The sequence below is a fragment of the Crassostrea angulata genome, chromosome 1, assembly GCF_025612915.1.
Source record: "Crassostrea angulata isolate pt1a10 chromosome 1, ASM2561291v2, whole genome shotgun sequence".
Taxonomy (NCBI): Eukaryota; Metazoa; Mollusca; class Bivalvia; order Ostreida; family Ostreidae; genus Magallana; species Magallana angulata.
The window spans coordinates 31,461,276-31,486,816 of record NC_069111.1 but is presented as its reverse complement, the minus strand read 5'-3'; the positions used below and the strand labels follow the sequence as shown (position 1 = coordinate 31,486,816).

The window sequence follows — 25,541 nt, the reverse complement described above, 5'->3', positions numbered from 1 at the left end:
ACGTATCAAATCAATCAGAGACTTCGGTAAATCAAACAGTTACGTTAACTGTTTACCTGCGCAAATTAAGCAAAATCTGATGTAGGGGTACTGAAATACAATTCATTCTATCGGTAATTCGGCATTATCTTTTGCGTAATGGTAGATTAATGCAATAGGTTTTGTTGAGATGCTCGACATTTTCTCTAGTTTATTCAGTTTAAATAGAGTTTGATATCGCTTACGGAAATATGTAGGTATATCCATGTATATATATATGATTCATTTCGAAAAAATAAATTGTGTTCTTTATTAATTATACATGTAGTGCATGTTGTTTACAATTTCTATTTACTAACCATATTTGAGTGTTAAGCTTCGAATTATAAGCAAGATACAGAGATTTGCTCACAATTCTATGTTTGTACACAGATCTTAAAAGCTAAAGATTAAAAAAGTATAAAAAATTGTCAATATTTATTACGAAAATTTTCAAAATCTGTTCTTTCAGAAACCCACTTATTGAATTGTAAACTTAACCTTTTTAGCTCACCTGAGGATGGGGCCACAATGGGGGGTCGAAGTTTAACATGAATATATAGAGTAACTTTTTAGAAATCTTCTTCTCAGAAACTAATCGGCCAGGAAAGCTGAAACTTGTGTGGAAGCATCCTCAGGTAGTGTAGATTCAAAGATGTGAAAATCATGACCCCTGGGGGTAGGGTGGGGCCACAATGGAGGGTCTAAGTTTAACATATGAATATAAAAAGTAATTCTTTAAAAATCTTCTTCTCAGAAACTAATCGGCCAGGAAAGCTGACACTTGCATCCTTAGGTAGTGAAGATTCAAATTTGTGAAAATCATGACCCCCGAGGGTAGGGTGGGGCCACAATAGGGGATCGACGTTTTACATAGGAATATATACAGTAAATCTTTAAAAATCTTCTTCTCAGAAACTAATCAGACAGGAAAGCTGACACTTGTGTGGATGCATCCTCAGGTAGTGTAAATTTTAAAGTTGTGAAAATCATGACCCCCGGGGGTAGGGTGGGGCCACAATGGGGGATCGAAGTTTAACATAGGAATATATACAGTAAATCTTTAAAAATCTTCTTCTCAGAAACTAATTCGCCGGCAAAGCTAAAACTTGTGTGGAAGCATCCTCAGGTAGTGTAGATTCAAAGTTGTGAAAATCATGACCCCTGGGGGTAGGTTGGGGCCACAATGGAGGATCGAAGTTTAACATATGATTATATACAGTAAATCTTAAAAAATCTTCTTCTCAGAAACTAATTAGCCAGGAAAGCTAAAACTTGTGTGGAAGCATACTCAGGTAGTGTAGATTCAAATTTGTGAAAATCATGACCCCTGGGGGTAGGTTTGGGCCACAATGGGAGGTCGATGTTTTACATACGAATAAACAGAGTTATTCTTTAAAAATCTTCTTCTCAGAAACTAATCAGCCAGGAAAGCTGAAACTTGTGTGAAAGCATCCCCAGGTAGTGTAGATTCAAAGTTGTGAAAATAATGATCCCCAGGGGTAGGATGGGGCCACAATGGGGGGGGGGTGTCAAAGTTTAACAAAGGAATATATAGGGTAAATCTTTAAAAATCTCAGAAACTAATCAGCCAGATGATTCTTTATAATTGTTAAGACTTTGGCCCCAGGACAATTCTTTGGCATCACGAGAGGGTTCAGAGTTTGATGTACGTTTATATCCCATATATAAACTATTGTTAGGGATCTTTTTTAGATCTGCAATACTCAACATATGATATGACTATAAAATCATCCTGTTAGAAAAGGGACTAATGATTATAAACATAAGAATATCCAGGGGAAAATGGATTTTATTTATACAGGATTTACATGAATTATTGTAAATTGTCCAGATAGTTTGTATTATGACTCCATTGAGCTGATTTTATCATACCGCTTGTTCCTCAGGTGAGCGATGTGGCCCATGGGCCTCTTGTTTTTTGTTTTTGTTTTTATATTGCATGGGTTTTTCAGTGTATAGAGAATGTTTGCTGACGAATTGAAAATGGATAAGGAAATAAATATACATGTATACACTCTAGGATTGATATTAACAAAAATGTAAATAAGCCAGGAAGAAAACCGACATGAATCCTTGAGTGCTCAAATTGTGAACAGGGTACGTGACGTGAATTTTCTCTTCTCAAGTTTGTTTAATTATATTTATTTAAAGGTTACAGAATATATTAAATAAAAATTTCAATTATAGAACAAGTGATCGATAGAATAATTAAAAAACAACATTCAACTATTATGAATCCAGTAAAAAGGTATGCTTTCTTTCGTGTATTCGTTACATAACGCTATTCTTTTGATCTTGACAGCTTCCAGACGACAACTTTGATGTTGCCGCGAATGTTGTATTTATTTTTTCCGATACGAGCGCATTGTTTACGGCTTAATATTTTGAATGTAATTTATTCAACTGATGTTATATCTTTATTTTCTGTAATAAAATTGGGCCGTAATGAATGCGCTCTTGGTGAATTTTACGACTGAATTGAGTGAAACTTCAAGATTTCCCCGGAAAATGGTGAACCGGGTAGGGTTTGGGCAATTAGTGTTCATTTGCAAACATCTGGTGAAAGGAAACTAGTGCATATTTTGATTTGGACTCTGATATAGATGGAAAATATTCCCTTAGAAATGTTCTAAATCTTTGTGTAATTTTTTCAATTTTACTAGGCCAAATGAGGCATATTGTGGACCGAGTTCTTTGCATTTTTGTAGAAATTATGAAGTTGAATTTTTACAAAATTTTATTTACCAAAGAATGTTGAGACAAAATATCAAATACGTACTTTACATATGAATAATATGTACTGAAAGAAGAGAAATCATCAAAAATAATATGACGAAAAAATGTACAACAATAAATCAATAATGAAAATAATAACAAAAATAGTATCAACTAGACACGATCTCGTTGCGAGCAACGAGGAGGTCTTCCGTCTGATTTTAGAAATTGAGATTTATGTTCGATCTTGATTTTGCTATTCAACAGCTATACATGATTTAAAACTGGAAAAGAGAATCTTCATTTTAAGTGCCTGATACTATTTTGTTTCAGGTGTAAGAGTTTTGTTCAACAAGTGTTTAGAAATTCGTCACCGTTCTTGAGATATCTCAGAAAGAATATTTTAGGGGCCGGACCTTATCTCCTTATTGGGGCCGTTGAACAAAAATTGTAAGGTTGCATGTTATTAGGTACATTATTTTGAGCATCTTTTCTTTTATACTGCATTTCAAAATATTTTTCCTTTTTGAGATATAGGTTATCACATTTTTGGACTTTTGACCCCTAAAAATCCTTAATTACGTAACACATGAGAAAAATCATTATAATGTTAGGCTACACGACTGTTAGATAAACATATTTGCTTCTATAATCTATTACGAAATACCCCTCGGTAAAGAACTATAGGAAAAAGACTTTAGAGCCCTCTAGGTCCCTAATATTAGGGGCTAGCCCCTTTTTCATGGTATCAAATGAAAGGTCATTTGATTATAAAGACATTTTGTTCAACAAGTGTTCAGAAATCCGTTACCATTCTTGAGATATCTCAGAAAGAATATTTTAGGGGCCGGTCCCTTATCTCCTTATTGGGGCCGCTGAACCAAACTTTTTAGGTTGCATGTTGTTAAGGACATCATTTTGAGCATCTTTTCTTTTATACTGCATTTCAAAATATTTTTCCGTATTGAGATATAGGTGGTCAAAGTTTTGGACTTCTGACCCCTAAAAATCCCTAATTACGTAACATATGAGAAAATCGTTATACTGCTTGGCTTCATATCTGTAAGATAAACATATTTGCTTCTATAATTTATTACAAAATATCCCTCAGTAAAGAACTATAGTAAAAAGACTTTAGAGCCCTCTAGGTCCCTAATATTAGGGGCCAGCCCCTTTTTCTTGGTATCAAATGAAATGCCATTTATTTATAAAGACATTTTGTTCAACAAGTGTTCAGAAATTCGTTACCATTCTTGAGATATCTCAGAAAGAATGTTTTAGGGGCCGGTCCCTTATCTCCTTATTGGGGCCGCTGAACCAAACTTTTTAGGCTGCATGGTGTTAAGTTCATCATTTTGAGCATCTTTTCTTCTATACTGCATTTCAAAATATTTTTCCGTTTTGAGATATAGGTGGTCAAAGTTTTGGACTTCTGACCCCTAAAAATCCCTAATTACGTAACATATGAGAAAATCGTTATACTGCTTGGCTTCATATCTGTAAGATAAACATATTTGCTTCTATAATTTATTACAAAATATCCCTCGGTAAAGAGTTATGGGTAAAAGACTTTAGAGCCCTCTAGGTCCCTTATTTGAGGGGCTAGCCCCTTTTTCCTGATATCAGCAGAAAGGTCTTGTAAATATAAACTTTTTTTACATTACATGTTTTAACAAAATATTTTCCAGAAAAGAGATAGAAAGAAAAGCACAAAAATTCACGACGCTTTTTTAATATCAATTTTCGAGCCATAGCGAGCTTTGGCGCAAGTAGTGCTAAACATACAAAACAACAATCATGCAAAACTTCAATCTTTCGTTTACCAACTATAGAAATTTGAGCTTAATATCTCTTATAGTTTAGGAGAACAACAGAAGACAAAATACCCATATAAAAATTAGAAAAATCTCAATATCTCAAAAACGGATGTGACGTCACCAATGCAAAAAATTTCCAATCAAGTTCAGACCACTATCTATCACATCCTAAAATTTGATTAAGATCGGCCCCGAGCCGTTTCTGAGAAATCGCGTGCACAAAAAAAGGAAGAAAAAAAATAATAATAACTAGACACGATCTCGTTGCGAACAACGAGGAGGTCTTCCGTGCGATTTTTTGAAGGTTATATGACCTTGACTTTGATATTTGACCCTTTATCTCCTTATCGGGGCAACAATAAAAAAAAATTGATGGTTGAATTTTGTTAGGAACATCATTCTCAGCATTTTATTCTATATTGATTTTCAAAATGATGCTTTTTAAAATATTTGTTCTGTTTGAGGTATGTTATCAACGTTTTGTACTTCTGGCCCCTTAAAACCCATTAAAAACCCCTTAATACGGAGCACATGATAAAATAATTATAATATATTGTTAAATAAATGTGAGATGAATATATTGCTTCCTAAACATATAACAAAATATTTTTCAGTAAAGTGCTATGGAAGAAAGACTTTAGAGCCCTTTTGGTCCCTAAATTAAAAGGCCAGCCCCTTTTTCTAGGCATCATACGAAAGTTCTTTTGATATTAAACATATTTTGTTCAACAAGTGTTTAGAAATTCTTTGCCGTTTTTGAGCTATCTGGGATAGGACGTTTTAGGGGCCGACCCTAATCTCCTTATTGGGGCCAGATAACGAAACATTTTATGATTGAATATTGTTTAAAACATCATTCTAAGCATCTTTTATTCTATATTGCTTTTCAAAATATTTGTCCTTTTTGAGATATATTCGATCGAAGTTTTGGACTTCTGGCCCCTTAAAACCTCTAATTACGTAACGCATGATACAAATTTTATAATGTATAGTTTTATTAGTGAAAGATGAACATTTTTGCTTCTTAAACATATTACAAAACATTTCTCAGTAAAGTGCTATGGAAGAAAGACTTTAGAGCCCTTTTGGCCCCTAAATTGAAGGGCTAGCCCCATTTTCTTGGTAACATACGAAAGTTCTTCTGATATTAAACATATTTTGTTCAACAAGTGTTTAGAAATTCTTTGCCGTTTTTGAGCTATCTGGGATAGGACGTTTTAGGGGCCGACCCCTAATCTCCTTAATGGGGCCAGATAGCGAAAACATTTTATGATTGAATATTGTTTAAAACATCATTCTAAGCATCTTTTATTCTATATTGCTTTTCAAAATATTTGTCCTTTTTGAGATATATTCGATCGAAGTTTTGGACTTCTGGCCCCTTGAAACCCCTAATTACGTGACGCATAATAAAAAATTTATAATGTATAGTTTTATTTGTGAAAGATAAACATTTTTGCTTCTTAAACATATTACAAAATATTTCTCAGTAAAGGGCTATGAAAAAAAGACTTTAGAGCCCTTTTGGTCCCTAAATTGAAGTGCTAGCCCCTTTTTCTTGGCATCATACGAAAGTTCTTTTGATATTAAACATATTTTGTTCAACAAGTGTTTAGAAATTCTCTGCCGTTTTAGAGCTATCTGGGATAGGACATTTTAGGGGCCGACCCCTAATCTCCTTATTGGGGCCAGATAACGAAACTGTTATGATTGAATATTGTTTAAAACATCATTCTAAGCATCTTTTATTCTATATTGCTTTTCAAAATATTTGTCCTTTTTGAGATATATTCGATCGAAATTTTAGACTTCTGGCCCCTTAAAACCCCTAATTACGTAACGCATGATACAAATTTTATAATGTATAGTTTTTTTAGTGAAAGATAAACATTTTTGCTTCTTTAACATATTACAAAATATTTCTCAGTAAAGAGCTATGGAAGAAAGAAGAAAGCCCTTTTGGCCCCTAAATTGAGGGACCAGCCCCTTTTTTCTTGTTATCAAACGAAAGCTCTTGTAAATATAAATTTTATTTGCTCTATATGTTATAGTAAAATATTTTCAGGAAAGGAGATGAAGAACGAAAACCATTAAAAATTACGTCGTTTTTTCAAACTCGATTTTCGGGTCCAGGCGAGCTTCGACGCCTTTGAAGCCAGACAACCATAAATGCCTTTAAACACATCTACAATCTTTTGTCTAAAATCCCTGAAAATTTAAATTCAATATCTTTTTTCGTTTAGGAGGAGATAGCAGGACAAAATGACCCTCTAAAAATCACTAAAACGTCAATATCTCCCGAACGGAAATGACGTCATTAAAATAAAAAATTACATATAAGGTTTTTATCAATATCTACAAGATCTGAAATTTTCACGAAAATCGGTCAAGCCGTTTTCAAGAAATCGCTTGTACAAAAAAGCGTAAGAAAAAAAAATAATAAAAGGGAAAAAGAAACAAAGCAATAACAAAAAGGTCTTCCGTTGGAAACGGAAGACCTTAATAATAGGGAAAAAGAAACCGAAGAATAACAAGAAGGTCTTCCGTTGGAAACGGAAGACCTTAATAATACCAATGACAACTTTAAGCAGACTAATATGCATTCTGAATAGGCCCATGACTACAAGTCATTTAAACATTTAAATATTATTCAAAAGTCTTTTATTTCCATTGCTTTTTGAAATCTTAAAAAAAAAACCAAACAAACAAATAGACAAAATTAAAAAAAAATAATAAGCAAACAAAGTCAAGATAAATGTTACAAGTGAATATAACTTAAAATAAAATTATCAAGGGTGGATATTACTGTAAACGTATTATATTTAGCGTGAACGATATTTGGCGGAATATGATTTTTCAACAAGTTGGCGTGGATTTGATTTAGCCAATTCCTGATTGTACCTATTCATCTCCTTATGTATATTACATCTGGCGATGTACTTGATTTAGCGGACACCCTTTACCGCCAAACACGCTAGATAGAATACACAATCAAATGTAATATGTTTACAGTAAAAATAATAATAAATATTATGCAGGTATTGTTTTTTTTTAAATACAAATTCTCTGATGTTTCAATAGTTATAATAATTTCATTGTATTTAGATGACTCAAAATATTTTGGATAGAAGCTCTCGTTTTTATTTTGAAATTTCGACCTCGTTTACAGAAGTAACTTGGTTGAAAATCATATAAACTGAAAAATTAAAATACAAACAAACGAAAGTTAATCTACTAACCCATCGATTTAGAAGCTTTGCAACATCTTTCCCAGTAATGTTGTGTTCTTTTTCATTACCATTTTTTTCCTTTGTTTTTTCGATATATTCTTTGATAAATCTGGGTATTCTTTCGGGATTTTTTTTATGATAAAAGAAGCTTATTACTACTACAAATAACACTATAAAGATACTTGTCAGGAAATCAGCTAACAGTTTAAAAGTAAGAGGTGATAAACTTGGTTTAGAAAACTCGGGCAATTTGCTTTGAATGATGGTGAAAAACATTACTACGGATAAAAGAACAGTCATGGAAAAACCAACTCTCTCGCCTGATTTCAAGGGCAAAAAGAAAACAAACAACTGAATGAGATTTAGAAAAAAGATTGGCAGCAAAATGTTATATACGCAATAGCTGTTTCGCCTTTTCATTTTAAGTTCAAGTTGCAAAACTTCACAACTCATCCCACGAATCCGATACGTTTGAACATAATTACGCGTGCCGGTTAGATACCACAGTCCATGGATTTCATATAAGTCCAAGCGAATGGTTGATGATGCATTTTGGAGAAGTGTGTTTGAAGCAAAAGATCCTTGAACATAAAATTTCAATGTACAGATCTGAGTATCAAAGGGGTAATTCGAAATATTGGCACTGCACGTTGTTTCAAAATTTTCAGCCAGCAGGCAAGTTACGTATCCATTGGCCTTTATGGTACAGGCTATGCCATCTGAAAGAATTGGCGTTTGTTTTTCATACGGATTTAGCAAAAACAAATTCGGTGCCCATATATCGGAAACAAAAAGAGATGTTTGATTCAGATCGCCATCATAGTCTGTTGGATCCCAAGTGAGACGAAAATCTTTCCATTCTATAGAGAGCGATCCCACGACGCTTATCTTATTTTCCTTTTCCGAGAACTCTTTGAGTTTCTCCATGTAAAAGTCCATGCTGATTTGTATGGGTTCTGTTTGGTTTTTATAAGGTCTAATCTTCCGATCATATTTGGTGGTAAGATTTGCATGGAGCTGTGTCTCCTGATCTAAGGAGTACCCCTCAACGCCTTGCAGCAGACAGAAAGTCAGAACCAGATAAATCGCCCTCATTGTTCTCCCAAAAGGCGTAATGTATTCACTGTAGACGAGCTCATCGTTTTATATACAGTTGATATTACCATATAAGGAAACAAATGAAAACTAATTAATGCAGCTATCGCATTTGTTTCCTGTTTACGTGACTTTTTTCTCCGATCGCTAAAGAAAAAACGTACTTTTTGCTCCCATAATTTGACATGTATGCCCTATTTTTCACCATATAAACTTAAATACTAAAATCAGTACATACTTTAATGCAGAAAGACATGACAAAATTTGTTGATACGGGTTTACAATCAAAAATGCAAATCTATCATACAAATTTTCTAAATGATAAATGTAATCATTACGAGCTCATTTTTATAATATGAATTGTTGGACTTTTTCGACAAGAATGTCGAGAAACCCCCATATGATTCATGTTAAATAATATTTAAAGATAAAATTAATTCAATCAAACTATGTATCAGTAATAAAGATATTTCTCGTATGGATCCAAGCAATATTGAACTCTGGTTTCGTTCAACCAAACGCTCAGCTGACACTGTAAATCTCCGACAAGGATTTACGGAGACAGCCGAGCGCCGAGTTGAACGAGACTATATTGAAATCTGGCTAGGAATACGTACGACTACAAAAAATATTTAAATTGTTCGTACCATTTAAAATCCGACTATTTTCAAGGTATTTATAAATAAGTTTTCCTTGAAAAACAATGCTTTCGCAAACATTACACCGAATTTATCTATTATTTTCAAGAAGTAAGTCTTGTCAGCAGCAATGATTTGTGCTGAGGTCCAAACACTGTTTCACTTTCGATTTGTGTGAGTAACTGCATAGGAGAGTTGATTAAAATCAACTCCCAAAAATAATAATAAGCGAACAAAGTCAAGATAAATGATACGAGTGAATATAACTTAAAATAAAATTATAAGGGGTGGAAATTACTTAGTAAAAATGATAATAAATATTATGGAGGTATTGGGTTTTTTAAAATACAAATTCTCTGATGTTCAAATAATTATAATAATCTCATCGTATATAGATGACTCAAAATATTTTGGATGGACGCTAACGTTTTTATTTTGAAATTTCGACCTCGTTTACAGAAGTAACTTGGTTGAAAATCATATAAAATTAAAAGTTAAAATACAAACAAACGAAAATTAATCTACTAACCCATCGATTTAGAAGCTTTGCAACATCTTTCCCAGTAATGTTGAGTTCTTTTTCATTACCATTTTTTTCCTTTGTTTTTTCGATATATTCTCTGATAAAACTGGGTATTCTTTCGTGATTATTGTTATGATAAAAGAAGCTTATTACTACTACAAATAACACAATAAAGATACTAGTCAGGAAATCAGCTAACAGTTTAAAAGTAAGGGGTGATAAACTTGGTTTAGAAAACTCGGGCAATTTGCTTTGAATGATGGTGAAAAACATTACTACGGATAAAAGAACAGTCATGAAAAAACCAACTCTCTCGCCTGATTTCAAGGGCAAAAAGAAAACAAACAACTGAATGAGATTTAGAAAAAAGATTGGCAGCAAAATGTTATATACGCAATAGCTGTTTCGCCTTTTCATTTTAAGTTCAAGTTGCAAAACTTCACAACTCATCCCACGAATCCGATACGTTTGAACATAATTACGCGTGCCGGTTAGATACCACAGTCCATGGATTTCATATAAGTCCAAGCGAATGGTTGATGATGCATTTTGGAGAAGTGTGTTTGAAGCAAAAGATCCTTGAACATAAAATTTCAATGTACAGATCTGAGTATCAAAGGGGTAATTCGAAATATTGGCACTGCACGTTGTTTCAAAATTTTCAGCCAGCAGGCAAGTTACGTATCCATTGGCCTTTATGGTACAGGCTATGCCATCTGAAAGAATTGGCGTTTGTTTTTCATACGGATTTAGCAAAAACAAATTCGGTGTCCATATATCGGAAACAAAAAGAGATGTTTGATTCAGATCGCCATCATAGTCTGTTGGATCCCAAGTGAGACGAAAATCTTTCCATTCTATAGAGAGCGATCCCACGACGCTTATCTTATTTTCCTTTTCCGAGAACTCTTTGAGTTTCTCCATGTAAAAGTCCATGCTGATTTGTATGGGTTCTGTTTGGTTTTTATAAGGTCTAATCTTCCGATCATATTTGGTGGTAAGATTTGCATGGAGCTGTGTCTCCTGATCTAAGGAGTACCCCTCAACGCCTTGCAGCAGACAGAAAGTCAGAACCAGATAAATCGCCCTCATTGTTCTCCCAAAAGGCGTAATGTATTCACTGTAGACGAGCTCATCGTTTTATATACAGTTGATATTACCATATAAGGAAACAAATGAAAACTAATTAATGCAGCTATCGCATTTGTTTCCTGTTTACGTGACTTTTTTCTCCGATCGCTAAAGAAAAAACGTACTTTTTGCTCCCATAATTTGACATGTATGCCCTATTTTTCACCATATAAACTTAAATACTAAAATCAGTACATACTTTAATGCAGAAAGACATGACAAAATTTGTTGATACGGGTTTACAATCAAAAATGCAAATCTATCATACAAATTTTCTAAATGATAAATGTAATCATTAGAAACTTTAATTTAATTTCATAAAATTCAAATATTTAAAAATTATTTGCTAATTTGATCATCAATAGTTGCATGGCAAATATCAGGACTAAAAAAAACCCTTTTACGAGTCAAGCTAAATGTATTACTTTTTTCTGATCAAATTGCACATTTGTATAAAATAAACTCCATAGCAAAAATATTCAGCATAAACCACGATTAGATTCTATGACATAAGTGTGCTTGAAAATTACTTTATTAATTGGTTATTTAATGCCTACATTGTAGGTATTCTCACTCCAAACATATATTGAAAATTTATATTTTAGCTAAGATTTCTATAATACAGCTGTATTTATTAAACTATTGTTATTTTTTTTCCAATTTGTGTCTCCGAACGGGGCATGCGTCAACGACTTTGTGTCTGAAACTTCCAATATTCCAAATTTCCTAAATTGCTACAACTTCCTCATATTTTTTTCTTCTCTGTAAAATTACTGAGTTTTAACTTTTTGAATGAGCGCTAATTATCCTGACAGCATTAATGCGGCGATTTTCTGCTCTATATTATGTTTCCTTTACCTTAGCTGTGTTCTTTAAAGCGCAGTCTGCTTCATAGGTACAAATGTAACCTGCAGGGCCTTGACACTAGTTTTGTTTTATTCTATCTCGAGCTTCCTGACTTAGTCTAGTCCAATTAAGTCGAAAAAAAAATTTAACGGCAAATTATTATTATTTGGTCCAGCATAGTTTTTTTTCATGAAAATGGCGTTAAATATTTCAAAATGACGGACAACCAAACATATTTTCCCTTAAAGTCTCTTCATTATTAATAACAAACAATTAATAAAATTGGTCCAGCATTATATGTTTTCATACCTTAAATGTAATGAGTCTGTAAAAATACGCTTGCCTTTCCTTAAAGGCGTTAATGAGGTCAAAATAACGATTAAAAATGGCGGACAGCTAAATATCATAATTTTTTTCTAAAGTTTCTCAAATGGGAAAACGCATGAGAGAAACAATAATAATTCAGTGCAGCAAAGTTTTTTGCATTATTTAAGTGTGCTTAGTCTGAAAAAAAAAATATGCTGGCTATGAGAAAATATGGTGTTATTAAGGTCAATAAGGTGGTGAAAATGGCCAAGGGTCATTTTTAAATATAATTCTCTTTTGAAGTCTTATAGATTAAAGAAACAAACTATCACAAATTGGTCAAGCATGGTATTTTATCATATCTAAGGTGTGTTAAGTACAACAAAATATATGCTGATCTTAAAATAAAAATGGCGGTAAATAGGGAAAAATGGAGGACAGTCATTTCATTATTAATAATCTCTCTTAAGGGCTCTTAAAAGAATAAAATGTGTGAGAATTTTACTTTATAGTTTTCTCAAAATGGCAATTTAAATTAGCAGATAGCCAAATTCAATTAATCTGTCTTAAGGAATCTCTCTAAAGGGCTCTTAAAAGGAAAAAATGTGCGAGTATTATACTTTATAATTTTGTCAAAATGGCATTTCAAATTAGTGGATAGTTTAATTTTAATTATTCTATCTTTAGGGCTCTTTAAAAAAATAACGATACAATATCATTAATTGGTCCAGCAAACACTTTTGTTGTAATTAAGTTGGGCCAAGTCTGAAGAAATGTTTTTGTCTTTACGGAAATGGCGTTAATTTTGTCTTATTGACAATTCAATTTGGCGGATAGCCAAATTTCATTTAACTCTCTTTATGGCTCTTAAAAGAGTATTATACCTAATAATTGTGTCCAAATGGCAATTCCAATTGGCTGAGTGCAAAACTTAATAAATCTATCTTAAGGGCTCTTCAAAGGAAAAAAAATGTGTGAGTACATGTATTATTATAGTATTGATAGCAAATTGTATATTAATGAAACAATTAGATTTGAAGACTTTTACAAGTAGTAAAAAAATTCACCCAGCTTTCTATTTGCAGCAAGAGAAATTATACATGTATCAATATTGTTCTACTTAGATAACTAGACTTGTGCTCCTGAACGATTGGCGTAGGTTCATGTGAGTTATAAGCGACTTTATGTTAATAAATATGCATTGTTTAAAAAATAGTATATATGCTAGATTGAAATAGCATTACTGTGTGTTGTAAATTTCATTTTTTTATTTGAGGAGCTGTTACAGTATCTTTTCCGTAGAGCTACAGACCTCATGCTCGAATCTAGGGAGGAAGAAGGGGTCGATCCGGCCCCCACCTGGATAACTCAGAATTATTAAATTCACTCAGTAAAATTTTAGAAAATAGGCCTATATCAACCTCCCTAACCCTGGGCAAAACAATAATTATAATTATCCCTCGGACCCTCTTGGCAAAAAATTCTGGATCCTCGCATGGTCTCGGAGCTTTCTTGCATGAAGAGACTTAAAGTTGTAGCTAGTTTTCATATTGAACATTTAGCATATTGTTTTTGTTAGTTCATGGGCAACTGACTCTTGTGAAAAGGTATAGGGCACTTGTGATCCTCAATAAGGCGCCATTATGTTAACCTAATAAAGTTTTCAATGTATATAACAGTTGTTAAATTACTTTTAAAGGGTACGCTTTTAAAGCGTATCTAAGGGGAGCGATTTTACAAGCCAAATTTTTTTTACAGTTTCAAATATCTTTTCAATCTTTGATTGAAACTGTACAAACACAAAAACATGAATGGCTTCAAGAGGCTGACAGGGTGGTTAATATTACTTCATTGTTTATGTGTGGCTGAGTACAGAAAATTGACGAGTATGTTTTAGAAATTAAAAATACCGTTGAAGCTGTTTGATTTAAGTTAGTCTTTACAATAAAAATTAACAGAATACTAAAACACAAATTAACTTTTCAAAAATTTATTTGAAATTCCTGTACAATGTCCTGAGAATGTGTAATAGAAATCACATATACGGTTTGTCAGGATTAAGAATAGAGTATGTTGATAAAGATTTATTATTATATACATGTTCATATATGATTGTATATTATAACTCTAGCACCGCTATTAAAAAATAATAATAGGAATGTGGGTATGCAATGCACGCGTTTATATTTAATTACCAATATTGAGTAGACCGGGTATATCATGGACAATGCTTTATATAGGCATTAAAACGATCATATACATATACATATACATGTATGCTTAGAATTGTGTAAATTTGAGTGAGTTTTGAAAACAATTCACAAAATGTATAAGTTTATTCTTGCAAACTTCATTCCCAACACTTGATGTGTGCAGATGATTTCACGTGACGCTTATAATACTTCTTGCATTGAAATGGATCCGTTTTTGGTTCTATCCATACATGGCACACTTCACTTCCGCATTCATGGCCGTCTTTGCTGGACAGTTAAATGCTGTTGAGAATTCTTTAATCTGTGCCAAGGCACTGTTTGTTCTGCAAAATAAACGTAAATTTCGTTGTTTTTTTCACAACCATTTAACTTTTTTCAAAGATAGCGTATTTTGATTTTTTCCAAAATGAACAGATGCAGATGAACAAAGTAATAAAATCGCCGATTGTTCTGTTCTATTTTACCTAATATCTTCTGACACTGTTCCTCGGACGGCGTTGTAGTAGGCGACATTGTCATTTCTATTGTAGCAGCTAGCCTGAGGGTAAAACAATCAAAATGTTTAACGGTAGAATAGCTCAATGGACCTAAAATATCAAATTCTTAAAAAGAGGTATTTTCAAAATAAACATTGTTTATTATATATCAAGATAATTCAAAAGAACTCTATTTGAACATACCTGGACAATATACATGTACATGTACTTATTTTTTATATGTTCACGTATATATACAGTATACGATAATTGTTAGCTTTGTTTGATACATGCATTTACATTGTGTACCTGTGCATATGAGACAAAGAACATCTGGTCGTTGGTCAGACCTAATCCAGGAGCCAGTTTCTCTCCACCGTTCTTTTGGACCCATTTCTTGTAAGCCTTCAAACGAAAAACTTGTTACAGTAATAATTTTCAACCAGTTCAAGGAATATTAAATCCCTAGCATCATTTGATTAATAATAAGTAAACCTTACTGTACCTTAGAAATCATGATATAAATTAGTTGGTTTGTAGATAAAGATGTCTACCTTATAAGCTATCTGGACTCCACTAGTTTCAGCCATTGCTTCTGCCGACCATCTCAATCCATTCACTGGCACCTGAACATAGGAACATGATATAAAGGAAAAAATAGGCTCTGAGGTGACTCAAACAGGATGTTGTTAAATCTTCACAACCTATCGTCGGAGAGCGATTAACAAGTCCTATTTTAATAAGATTAAAAAATTGGTGTATTTGTTTAATAAAAAAAATTTCTGTTCTATAAGGTCATAAATAAAACGGGAAACCATGTACATGTATGTATACAACAATATGAAAAATAGTTTCGGGACATGGAAGAGAGCAATTTTGTTCTAATTGTCCAGGACAATGCTACAGACCTTGATAGGAATGGTCTGTCCTGGGATGGTGAATGGACCCATACTCTGGTTGTTGTAGTAGTTCTCCACACACTTCTTGGCGTCTATCCACTTGTTGGTCGTCTGGTTGCTCCACCAATCCTCAAAGACGCCTTCCACATTGTAGTACCCCCCTGAAGGTGAAAGAAACACAATGTGTTCTATGGATAATTATGTAAAATTTGCATTGGAATGCAATATTCATATGAATTGTAAAACACCCTATTCGAACAAAGTAAATTATAATTTCTGATGCATGTTGTTCTGAGCATGTGATTGAACAAAGCTGGTCATAAAAGGTCATTATGTATAATATTAATTCAAAATAAATAAAAGAATTCTAACATACGATTGATAGATCAAATGACGATCATTCATACAATCATTCATGAAACCTTAATATGAGAACAAAATACCTGAGTGATCGATACCATGGACAAGATGGTGAGCTATAACGCTTCCCATAGAGCCAAAGTTCATGAAGTGAGGGAGCGTGTAGTCGTAGAACGGGAACTGAAGGAGTCCGGCAGGCACCAGCAGCTCGTTCCAGGGGTTGTAGTAGGACATGAAGGTGTCGTACGTCCGGTACACCCACTCCTCTTCTTTGTTCACGTGGTTCTTCAGTTTCTTGTTCCACGACTTCTGGATGTAGTTGTTCACGCTCAGGAGGTTTCCGAAATAGTCATACTGGTCAACGTTGAGCTGAAGTTTTAATGAGAGGTTTGGTTGTTTGGTTAGAATTTGAAGCAGGAAACTCGATGTAACACGATTACAGCAAAATACGATTACAATGAATTCACACATGGATAACACGGATGTCGTTTTATCACTCTCTTCGTATATATGTTGCGAATTGTGTGTATAGTGTATGTTAACTAATCAAAATCACTCAGGTATCATGGCACTCGCTATAACCGTGTTTAAATGTAGATTTAACTTCAATTTCGTGACACAAAATGCTTTTATTGTGAAAACTAATTGTAAGTAGGAAGTGTTGTTTATTCGAATAATGTGCAAAAGGGATAGCATTGTAAGTCTATGCAAAAATATTTTTGTTAAAACTAGCTTACATGAAGACTTTGACACTTACACTACTGTACAGGTTGTCCATTGCCGCGTCGTTCATCATAAAATCTGGATAGCCAAGTTTGTCCAAGCTTCCTTGCATCTGTTAAACAGAGAATTTGATAAAACAGATTACTGAATAATGTTAAAGTAGTATGGGACACTTATACATCGTATATTAATGAAGATGATACTACATTATGGTTAAAATATAACCACCGTTTTATAAATTTCAAATCGTAAAATTTTAATAATAGCACTTAATAATTTCTAAAACGAAACCGTTGTGAAATCCTCATTCGGAGTTTAACTAAACAGTTACAGATTTAAGACTGGTTAACTGTAAACTGTTAACAAAGTGTGAAATGCATTAGAACCTCGTAAATCTGACCCCTTTACTTCCAATAAAATCGTCCGGGTAAAAAATGAATACGGATAAATGAATCACATATAAGTAAAAATATTAAACATCATATAAAAACCCAGTTCCTTCATAATTTGTCCTGGAGGTGAATCGTCCGCAAAGTCAAATGCAAGACGATAAACAGCATAGCCATACATTATCTTACCTTAGCCTTCGCTCTGGCTTTTGTAGCATCATCCATGAACGTGTTTTGCATGGTGCTGTCAATCAGAGCCTCCTTAACATAGTCCAGAATCTCATGAGCCTGCGCAAAAAAAAGATAAAGATGAAAAGGAGGTCACAATTATACAGGAAAGACAAAGAGGGAGTTAAAAATGTCAACTCACCTTTTCCTTATTTCTATCAGCGAAATGGTCCCTGACATACATTGAACTAAGCGCGTCTCCAAGGTACCGATCCATGTTTTGGAAACAGTAAAGCCAGGTTCCCAGGAACTGCGGGATACCGTACCTATCTACGTAGAACTCGCGGCTGGCGTGGACGTACTCCCAGGAAAGTTCTACGTCATAGCGATCCATCACCTTCCAGACCAGGTAGTTGTTCAACATTCTGTCGCATGGTATTCATTTTTTTACTTTACAAGTTTACATGTAAAAGGTTATGTTATATGGTATTGTCCTATCTTTCGGCAACTTACAGGTAATTATTATATATAATCATATTTCGCACACTCAGTTACATTGCTATATGATATCGCCGATTACAAATTTGATGAATATATTATACATCACTTTCTTACATTATTCAACACCAACTTTAAAATTATTTTGTCATTCATTTACAAGATACTTTATCAGTGAGATGGCATGTAAGTGTTTAAACTAAAATTATTAACACGAAAGATGCATTGGTTGGATATTGTGTAACTATATCATTATAAAAAAAAACACTACGAAATACCTTGTCTTATTGGCCCCCAATGACCCTATCATGTCATTCATCTTTTTCAACCAATCAGCTTCTCGTAAAACAATTTTTGTGGACGGACCAACATTGGCGTCGTTAAACATGTATTGGATATGGGTGGCGAAGTCAATCTAAAAAAGAAATGATGCTAAATACATTAACAGATTGCGTTCTCTTAAGTGGGTGTCTTCCATATCACAATGGACTCACATACTGATAGGACACCCACCTCTGTACCAAGCATGGTATTGAGGTCAGAAATAGACACCCTCTTCTCGTATGCGTGGGGATCCGACGTTGGCATTGTGTTCTTTGTGATCTGAAATTTTGTAATGAGTACCGTAGATATTTAAACCATTAAAACATTGTTCTTAATAACATAAAAAATTAATACATGTTTATAAAAAATAATCCTGTAAAATCTATTTCAAATTTCAAATTAGGATTATACATGTACTTACATTGGCTAGATTCATCTCTATGGTGAAGGCGTCATTGATAAAGGTCTCTATACGTGCGTTTTTCGTATTGTTGTCCAAAGTTATATTCGAATCTCTGACGAGGAAATTCGCCAGACGCCTCATGAATGTCTTCATATCATTTCTATACTAAAGAAACAATCTTACAAATTTAGTTTATAAGTTCACATCTTTGGTGTTAGTATTATTTCGTAGCCAGTTGTACATCGGAATAAGTATCATCAGTAATGCGTTAACAATTAATGGCTCACTCATGTTGCAAAATGTAGTTTCTAAATTGAGGATTCTACATATATGTTAGAAAAAGAGTTTTGTTTGAAAAATAACTTTCGTTTGAAAAAATATAGATAGTTTATTGTTAAAGCTAGAAAGCGATCATGGCAAATTTTACTCCGCAAAAATGAAGGAAAACCAATAACTACATGTAATACCAACCTTTTCAGTTGAAGGTTCCGTATAATAATACCAAAACATTGACATACCAGCGTAGTCCAACTGTCATACAAAACATAGTATTTTTATTCATAAGCAATGCGCAAAAAATAAAACAATGGAATATTTTTGTAATGAAAATCTGAAAATTACCTCGATGACTCTCTTATGCCAGTCATACCAGTCAGTTGCCACCCGGAACGTGTAGAAAGCTGCCGTCCAGTAATCGACAGAGACCTTCCGAAAGGCATTGTGGAAATCAAAGGAGTTGTTGTTGAAGGTTCCGAGTACATACCAGCCTCCGATGTTGTTAATTACCTTAGTGATCAAAGGTGATCCCTTAGCACGCTCTTTCCGGTAAGTATCAGTGCACGACGAAAAATAGTGCTTCAACTTCCGCTCCGTGGAATAGTCCTGGCTACGGACGATGGGGGATTCAAGAAGTTTCTTGAGTTTCTCTTCATTATGGTAATACATATTACTGTATACGGTTCTCGAAGAAGTTTCGGGATCCAAAGGATTTTCAATCTTGAAACGCCCACAAGCGTATTTATAGAAATTATCACAGGGCTTGACAGAAGTATTGAGATTGGAAACTACATAGGACGCGCTTTTAAGACATGGAGGGGATACACATAATTGGTTTTGACCAACTTGAGCGCTTGTGGACGGTGAATCTGAGCCATTGCTTACACCAGAGCTGACCATTGATCCTAATATTATGCACACAACAACAGCCAAAAACGCAACCAGTCCTAAAGCGATTTCAGTTACACGAAAAGTAAAGCTTCGAATAGAGATTTCGGGCACGATGGGAGACCGGTCCGTCGATTTGCCGAACTCTGCGTAGTTTTCTGTCATGATGTCCACTTGAATGTTTTCGTCTGTGGAATTGGCGGCAGCGCTGGAAACCCCTGATGCGATCACAACCGAAGAAGCCACTTTGCTGGAGATCAGTATAAAAGACCCTTCTCCCCCAAGACAACTGTATTGCAGTTAGAGAGAACCGCCCCCAATTCGTCTTACACCTTGCAGTTTGCGAGTCTGACTGATAAATTGGAGAAGCTGTGTTCTAGTGTTGACCTTACTTGTTATTATAAAATTCAAATGAATATTGGGTATAGATATGAGCAAAATTATTCAAGTAGCTGACGACCTCAAGATAGAACACGGTTTATGAGTTTTCCGACTGGTAGAAGTTGGAACAGAATGGTAGAGTATGAAGTCTAATTATGTATATACATACCCTAAAACAATAAAACCCACATCGTACAATACACGGTCCATAGATGGCGCGCTCTGTTTGCACAACATTATCATATTGCAGTATACTCGGCGATTGATCTCCCATAGATGTAATTAAATATTCAAAATAGGTTGGTTAGTTGTATAATTCACATTTATTAGTACATGTACATCAACCAAATACTTGTCATAAGAATACTTTTATAGTTTTAAGAACGTTAATTAACTGATTAAATAAATTGTCAGATCTGTCAAATATATATTTTTCTTTGATGTGATATGATACACCTGTGAAGAAATTGGTTTATATGTTTTAAAGTCACCCAAGATAAATGACTTCCTAAGTTCACTCACCGTAGGTCAAAGGTGTGGACAATATGGGAAAACGGTTGTAATGGTCGATCGCGCATGTATCTTCAGTTCAAAATCAAAGACTTTAAAACTTAATTGTTTATATATAATTATTATATAGCTTTCGATTTCAAACTTTTAATGTATCTTATCTTGTGTTACAAATTTTACAATACAGTGCAGGATATACTTTCCAAGAAAAAAAGAAAGGACATTTGGAACAAATATAATTCTTGATTTTTAATAGATATTTTGAACAATCATATAGTTTACATGAATTGATTGTATTTCATCCTTTAGATTGAACATACAGGTAAACTTAATTATACAAAACAAATGTACAAAATTAACAAGTATACTAGAAATAGTAAAACATGAAGAATAAAAGAAAACAAAATAATTAATAAAAAAAAGGTTGAATTGCCAATATTTTGTCATAGTAAAAGTAAATTAAATACATGTATATATACATTTTATGTTACAGATATAACACAGATATATTATATGTTGATGTGTTGATATATTATATATGCCAAGTGTAAGGTCACTTCTATGCATGTAGTGCTGAAATTATCGTAATTAAAACATAAGACTTGATTATTTATCAAATAAAACAATTCTACTGAATTTAAAATCAATGAATTTTTTTGCCACTTTGTGTAAAATAAACATTGGTATCAAACAGAGCTCAGAGAACATAGATGATTAAATATGGTGCCATCTGTACTATCTGGAAATCATAATTATATAAAGCAAACTTAAAATCTTGTCTTTGTGTATGAAGTAGGTAATATAATATATGATATGTACGATTAAAATGCACTTAAATTATGGTTTAAATATACTGATTATAAAAACCAAGTTGGTTTAAAATTCTTCTAATTTCAATAGATTTATTAAAATCAATACTCTTTGGCTTTTTTGTTTATCTTTTACATCGGGTTGGTTCATCAGGAATTGGTCGTTGAAGGATGTTTTTTAAACTTCCATTCAAGTGACGTCACACTTTAGGTCCTACATGCGCTTGTATCGCCCCAACTCTTTCTTGCAGTTCGGACAACTATGGATGACGTCTTTCAGAGAATCAATACACAAGGCAATAAAGCAAAAGGGCCATAACCTGAAAAGAGAGAAAGGTATTTTTTATAATGACAAAGGCATTGTTCGATAAATCATACCTCTATTTGCTTGAAGTAGTAACAATTTCTTAGAAGCCTGAACATGCAAACTTTAGGTCACTTGAGATAAAAACAATCAACCCCTTTAAAAATGAATCTGACAGAGCAGTATTTTAAAAGCTAAAACAGTCAATAATCTAATTATTTTTCTGAATGAGTCATGCTCCTCCTCATACTCTTCTTATTTCGTGCAAACTGACTAATGGTCCTCGGATCAGAACGGAGTCAAAAACGCATAGTTATACACAACCCTAACGTTCTTCATGTCAATTTCTTATAGATATCGGTAAATCATAAGCATTATTTTCAAAATTATCCACATTTTGACTTACTTAATCTTAACACTTTTTAATCCAACTATATTTAGACTTGTAATATCGCTCCTAAACGATGTATATAGAGCTTGAGACTATCGTTTAGGCACAACACCTGACAATATTGTTCTCATAATAAAAAATATCACCCTCTATCTAGGTAGAGAGTAATAATTATATTTTTATTTTGAGAAAAAATATATAAATTCAGGTGCCTGTGCATTGAGGAACAATTTTTATTATCTAGTTTTACATGTAGTTAGATCAAGAACTTGAGATGATGTTTGGCACTACATGTAATTAAACTGACCACTGGCTATAGGACATACTACAAGATAGTTTTAAAGTTTCATAAAATATTGCATATTTCATTACATTTGAAACAAAGTTAAACGTTTATAATTACCAGAAGCAGGCGATGAGGACGCACATGCACCACGCGAAGGTCCCCAGCTCCAGGTCAGTGCTGGTCAATATGTCTGCCTGACACTGAGGGCACCTCATTTGGAGGGGGTAGCGTCCGAACCTCAGGACCCCCACGGGGTAGGCTGATGGCTGCTGTACAACGACCACACCTGTACGTAAAACGTATACGTAAAAACAAAATTTAGCTGTACGTAGAAAGAAACATTCAGATAGACATACATTTTGCTTTGACTGTCAGATGTCAGAAATTTAATTTTTTTTCCTTACATACAGTATTTATAGTTATTATATTTGGTTATTGTGTATATATAACACGGATATACTGATCCTATTGATTTTTTTTTGAAGGGGGGGGGTGTTACTTACTTTGCTGGACCTGTGGCTGGTAGGTCTGGGGATACCCCGGCTGGCTGGGGAAACTCTGGGGGTTGACGTTAGGATAGCCTGGATCTGTGGATAGAAACACTCATTTAATTATATAAATATGCTATGATTTAATTGTCACAAACACGAGTTATGGTAATATTGGCAAAAGGCCATTATTAAACATTATAGAGTCTACAAATATACTCAAATGTTAAAATATCAGCATGCAATGATAAAGTATCATATAATGAAGTACCTGCATGTAATGTTGAAGTATCAGCATATATTTAAATCTACCGAGTATGATTCCTTCTATTTCTTAAGGAAACTTAAGTTATTCATAGCTCTATAGAAACTACAGAAATGAAATCTACACGCCCCGTTTATCGACTTGAGAAATATAATCATGATGATGTCAGACTCAAATTCCAATAGGAGACGATTTGGCTGTTTATTTTAGCGGTAGCCAATGTACTGATGTACATTAACAGTAATTTAGTTACTTTAACTTACTTATTACAATCAATTGATAAATTTATTTAAAAAATGTAAAATTAATATAAACAGTTACATGCTTTCTTCGGTGATTCATGCGCGTTATGAAGGTAACGATCACTGCAGTAAAAGTTTACATAACCCGCACTACAAGCGGGTTATGTATTTTTTATGCAATGTCCCCACCTTCATATCCCGAATGAATCTGACCAAAGTTGTATTTTTTATTGTTTTAAAAAATAATGTCGAAGCATAATCATATAATGTTAAAGTAACAGCATATAAAGACAAAGTATCAGCATGTAATGATGAATTATCGGCATGCGATTTTGACGCCTATAGCATGTACTCGTAATGTACGTTGAAGTATCATCATATAACGAAGATACAGTTGAGGCGTTTCATAAAATAAACTGATATAATGATAGACGCAGGGAAGAGTGCAGTTGGAATCCTTATTAATCACACCCGATGGTTTCACGCTTTCTGCAGAAATCACGCAATGGACGCTTGCGAAATAACTACGCCTTTGTCACAAAATGGTTCTTTAGATATCGCATTCCATTATAGCCGTGTACCTTTATTCTGTTTACACTGCTATATTGTATGCGTTGGTCCGCCATAATTTACGACACTGCGTATCACATGAAAATATGTACCACATATTAACCTTTCAAGAAAAAATGAAATCAAACTTGATATTCGACTAATCGTGATAAATCTTTGTTTACTGTCCTAAAATATCAACCAAAAATTAATGAAGCTTACATTTATCTGTTTATGCGGTTAGATAACCAATTTATATGTTGAGAAACAGGAACTGAGGAAGTTCTTTTTAAAAAGGCTGAAATAAAACCATTGACTTACCCTGTCCTTTCTCGGAGTACGCTGGTGGTGGATCTTGTGACATTGTCAAACCCTGTTGTATTTTGTTTTCTCTCAGAAAAACCACTATCACCTTTAGTTTCTTATTTACGTTCGATCGATCTTGTATGGCGAACTACTTGGGACATAACAATTCTATACTGTATTGTATCTGATATTTCGCAATTTCACTAAAAAAAAATTTAAAGAGAAAAAAATAAAAGTAAAAATCATATTGAATACCCAAATACCTTATTCATATTAGTTTCTTTTTTATAAGAACATAATAAAACATTTACGTACATGTATACGAACCGATATGTACATATTTATGATATACTGAGAGAGTTGTCTTTCTTTGCGAATCTACAGTACATGTAAAGCGCATGTCCGGAATCCTCTTGATTCGCGCAAGACTAGTAACATTTCATATGTGCACGTCCTTGCTTGATAACAACGACAACTTATAATTTCAACACTTTATAAAGGAAGCTTTTTAATGCGTTTGTCTTTGTTCACATCCTGTGAATATTATTTACTCGTGTACGTATGTTTTATTTATCATGTCTGTGACACCAGAAGTATATCTATCTGATTTTAAAAATCATAATCTGAAGAAAAGTTAACACTACATAATTATACAAACATACATGAAAATTAGTTTTTTTTTAAATTATTTTAACGAGATTTAAACTCATCTTTGTTTTCAAATTCTTTATTGTGATAAATCACTGTACACCTTACAACGAAATTAAAAGCACTATGCCATGTGATAAAATGAGTTATAAAAGACAACCAAAAGAAAACCGAAACATTTGTTACTGAATATAAGTAAGCCCGTAAATAACCAAATAGTTGAGTCTTGAAAAATAAAAATATCAAGACAGATACTGGTTTAACCAATATAAGTATATCATCAACATGTTTTATCTACAACAAAATAAAACTACATCAAACGCTTTCTAGATTGATAAAGGACTCATAGATATACAACATATAATTTAATGATAAGCGATGTATGCATAAATGTACATCAGC

General features: G+C 33.5%; 2 protein-coding genes across 2 annotated transcripts; both read right to left on the bottom strand.

Annotated features, from left to right (window-relative positions):
- Positions 1-14,664: 14,664 nt before the first annotated feature.
- Positions 14,665-20,339, bottom strand: LOC128171806 (endothelin-converting enzyme 1-like). Its single transcript, XM_052837597.1, has 14 exons — positions 19,418-20,339; positions 19,268-19,327; positions 18,815-18,961; positions 18,583-18,672; positions 18,348-18,484; positions 17,774-17,996; positions 17,593-17,691; positions 17,049-17,126; positions 16,375-16,660; positions 15,941-16,092; positions 15,587-15,658; positions 15,342-15,437; positions 15,021-15,094; positions 14,665-14,879 (listed from the first exon to the last, which is right to left on the bottom strand). The coding sequence occupies exons 1-14, from the start codon at positions 20,123-20,125 to the stop codon at positions 14,777-14,779; spliced, it is 2,325 nt and encodes a 774-aa protein (XP_052693557.1). The 5' UTR covers positions 20,126-20,339; the 3' UTR covers positions 14,665-14,776.
- Positions 20,340-21,080: 741 nt separating this feature from the next.
- Positions 21,081-24,666, bottom strand: LOC128185108 (LITAF domain-containing protein-like). Its single transcript, XM_052854789.1, has 4 exons — positions 24,507-24,666; positions 23,145-23,228; positions 22,759-22,927; positions 21,081-21,980 (listed from the first exon to the last, which is right to left on the bottom strand). The coding sequence occupies exons 1-4, from the start codon at positions 24,547-24,549 to the stop codon at positions 21,875-21,877; spliced, it is 402 nt and encodes a 133-aa protein (XP_052710749.1). The 5' UTR covers positions 24,550-24,666; the 3' UTR covers positions 21,081-21,874.
- Between the last annotated feature and the right edge of the window lie 875 nt (positions 24,667-25,541).

Bases quoted from the DNA above. Each gene is read 5' to 3' on its own strand.
- LOC128185108 (XM_052854789.1), bottom strand. From the start codon at position 24,549: ATGTCACAAGATCCACCACCAGCGTACTCCGAGAAAGGACAGG. The intron at 22,928-23,144 runs GTAAGTAACACC...TTTTACGTACAG, and splicing joins CCAGCCACAGGTCCAGCAAA to GTGTGGTCGTTGTACAGCAG. The intron at 21,981-22,758 runs GTAATTATAAAC...CTCTCTTTTCAG, and splicing joins GTCCTCATCGCCTGCTTCTG to GTTATGGCCCTTTTGCTTTA.
- LOC128171806 (XM_052837597.1), bottom strand. From the start codon at position 20,125: ATGACAGAAAACTACGCAGAGTTCGGCAAATCGACGGACCGGTCTCCC. The intron at 18,962-19,267 runs GTTGGTATTACA...TTGTTTCTTTAG, and splicing joins CGGAACCTTCAACTGAAAAG to TATAGAAATGATATGAAGAC. The intron at 16,661-17,048 runs GTAAGTGTCAAA...TTAAAACTTCAG, and splicing joins TGGACAACCTGTACAGTAGT to CTCAACGTTGACCAGTATGA.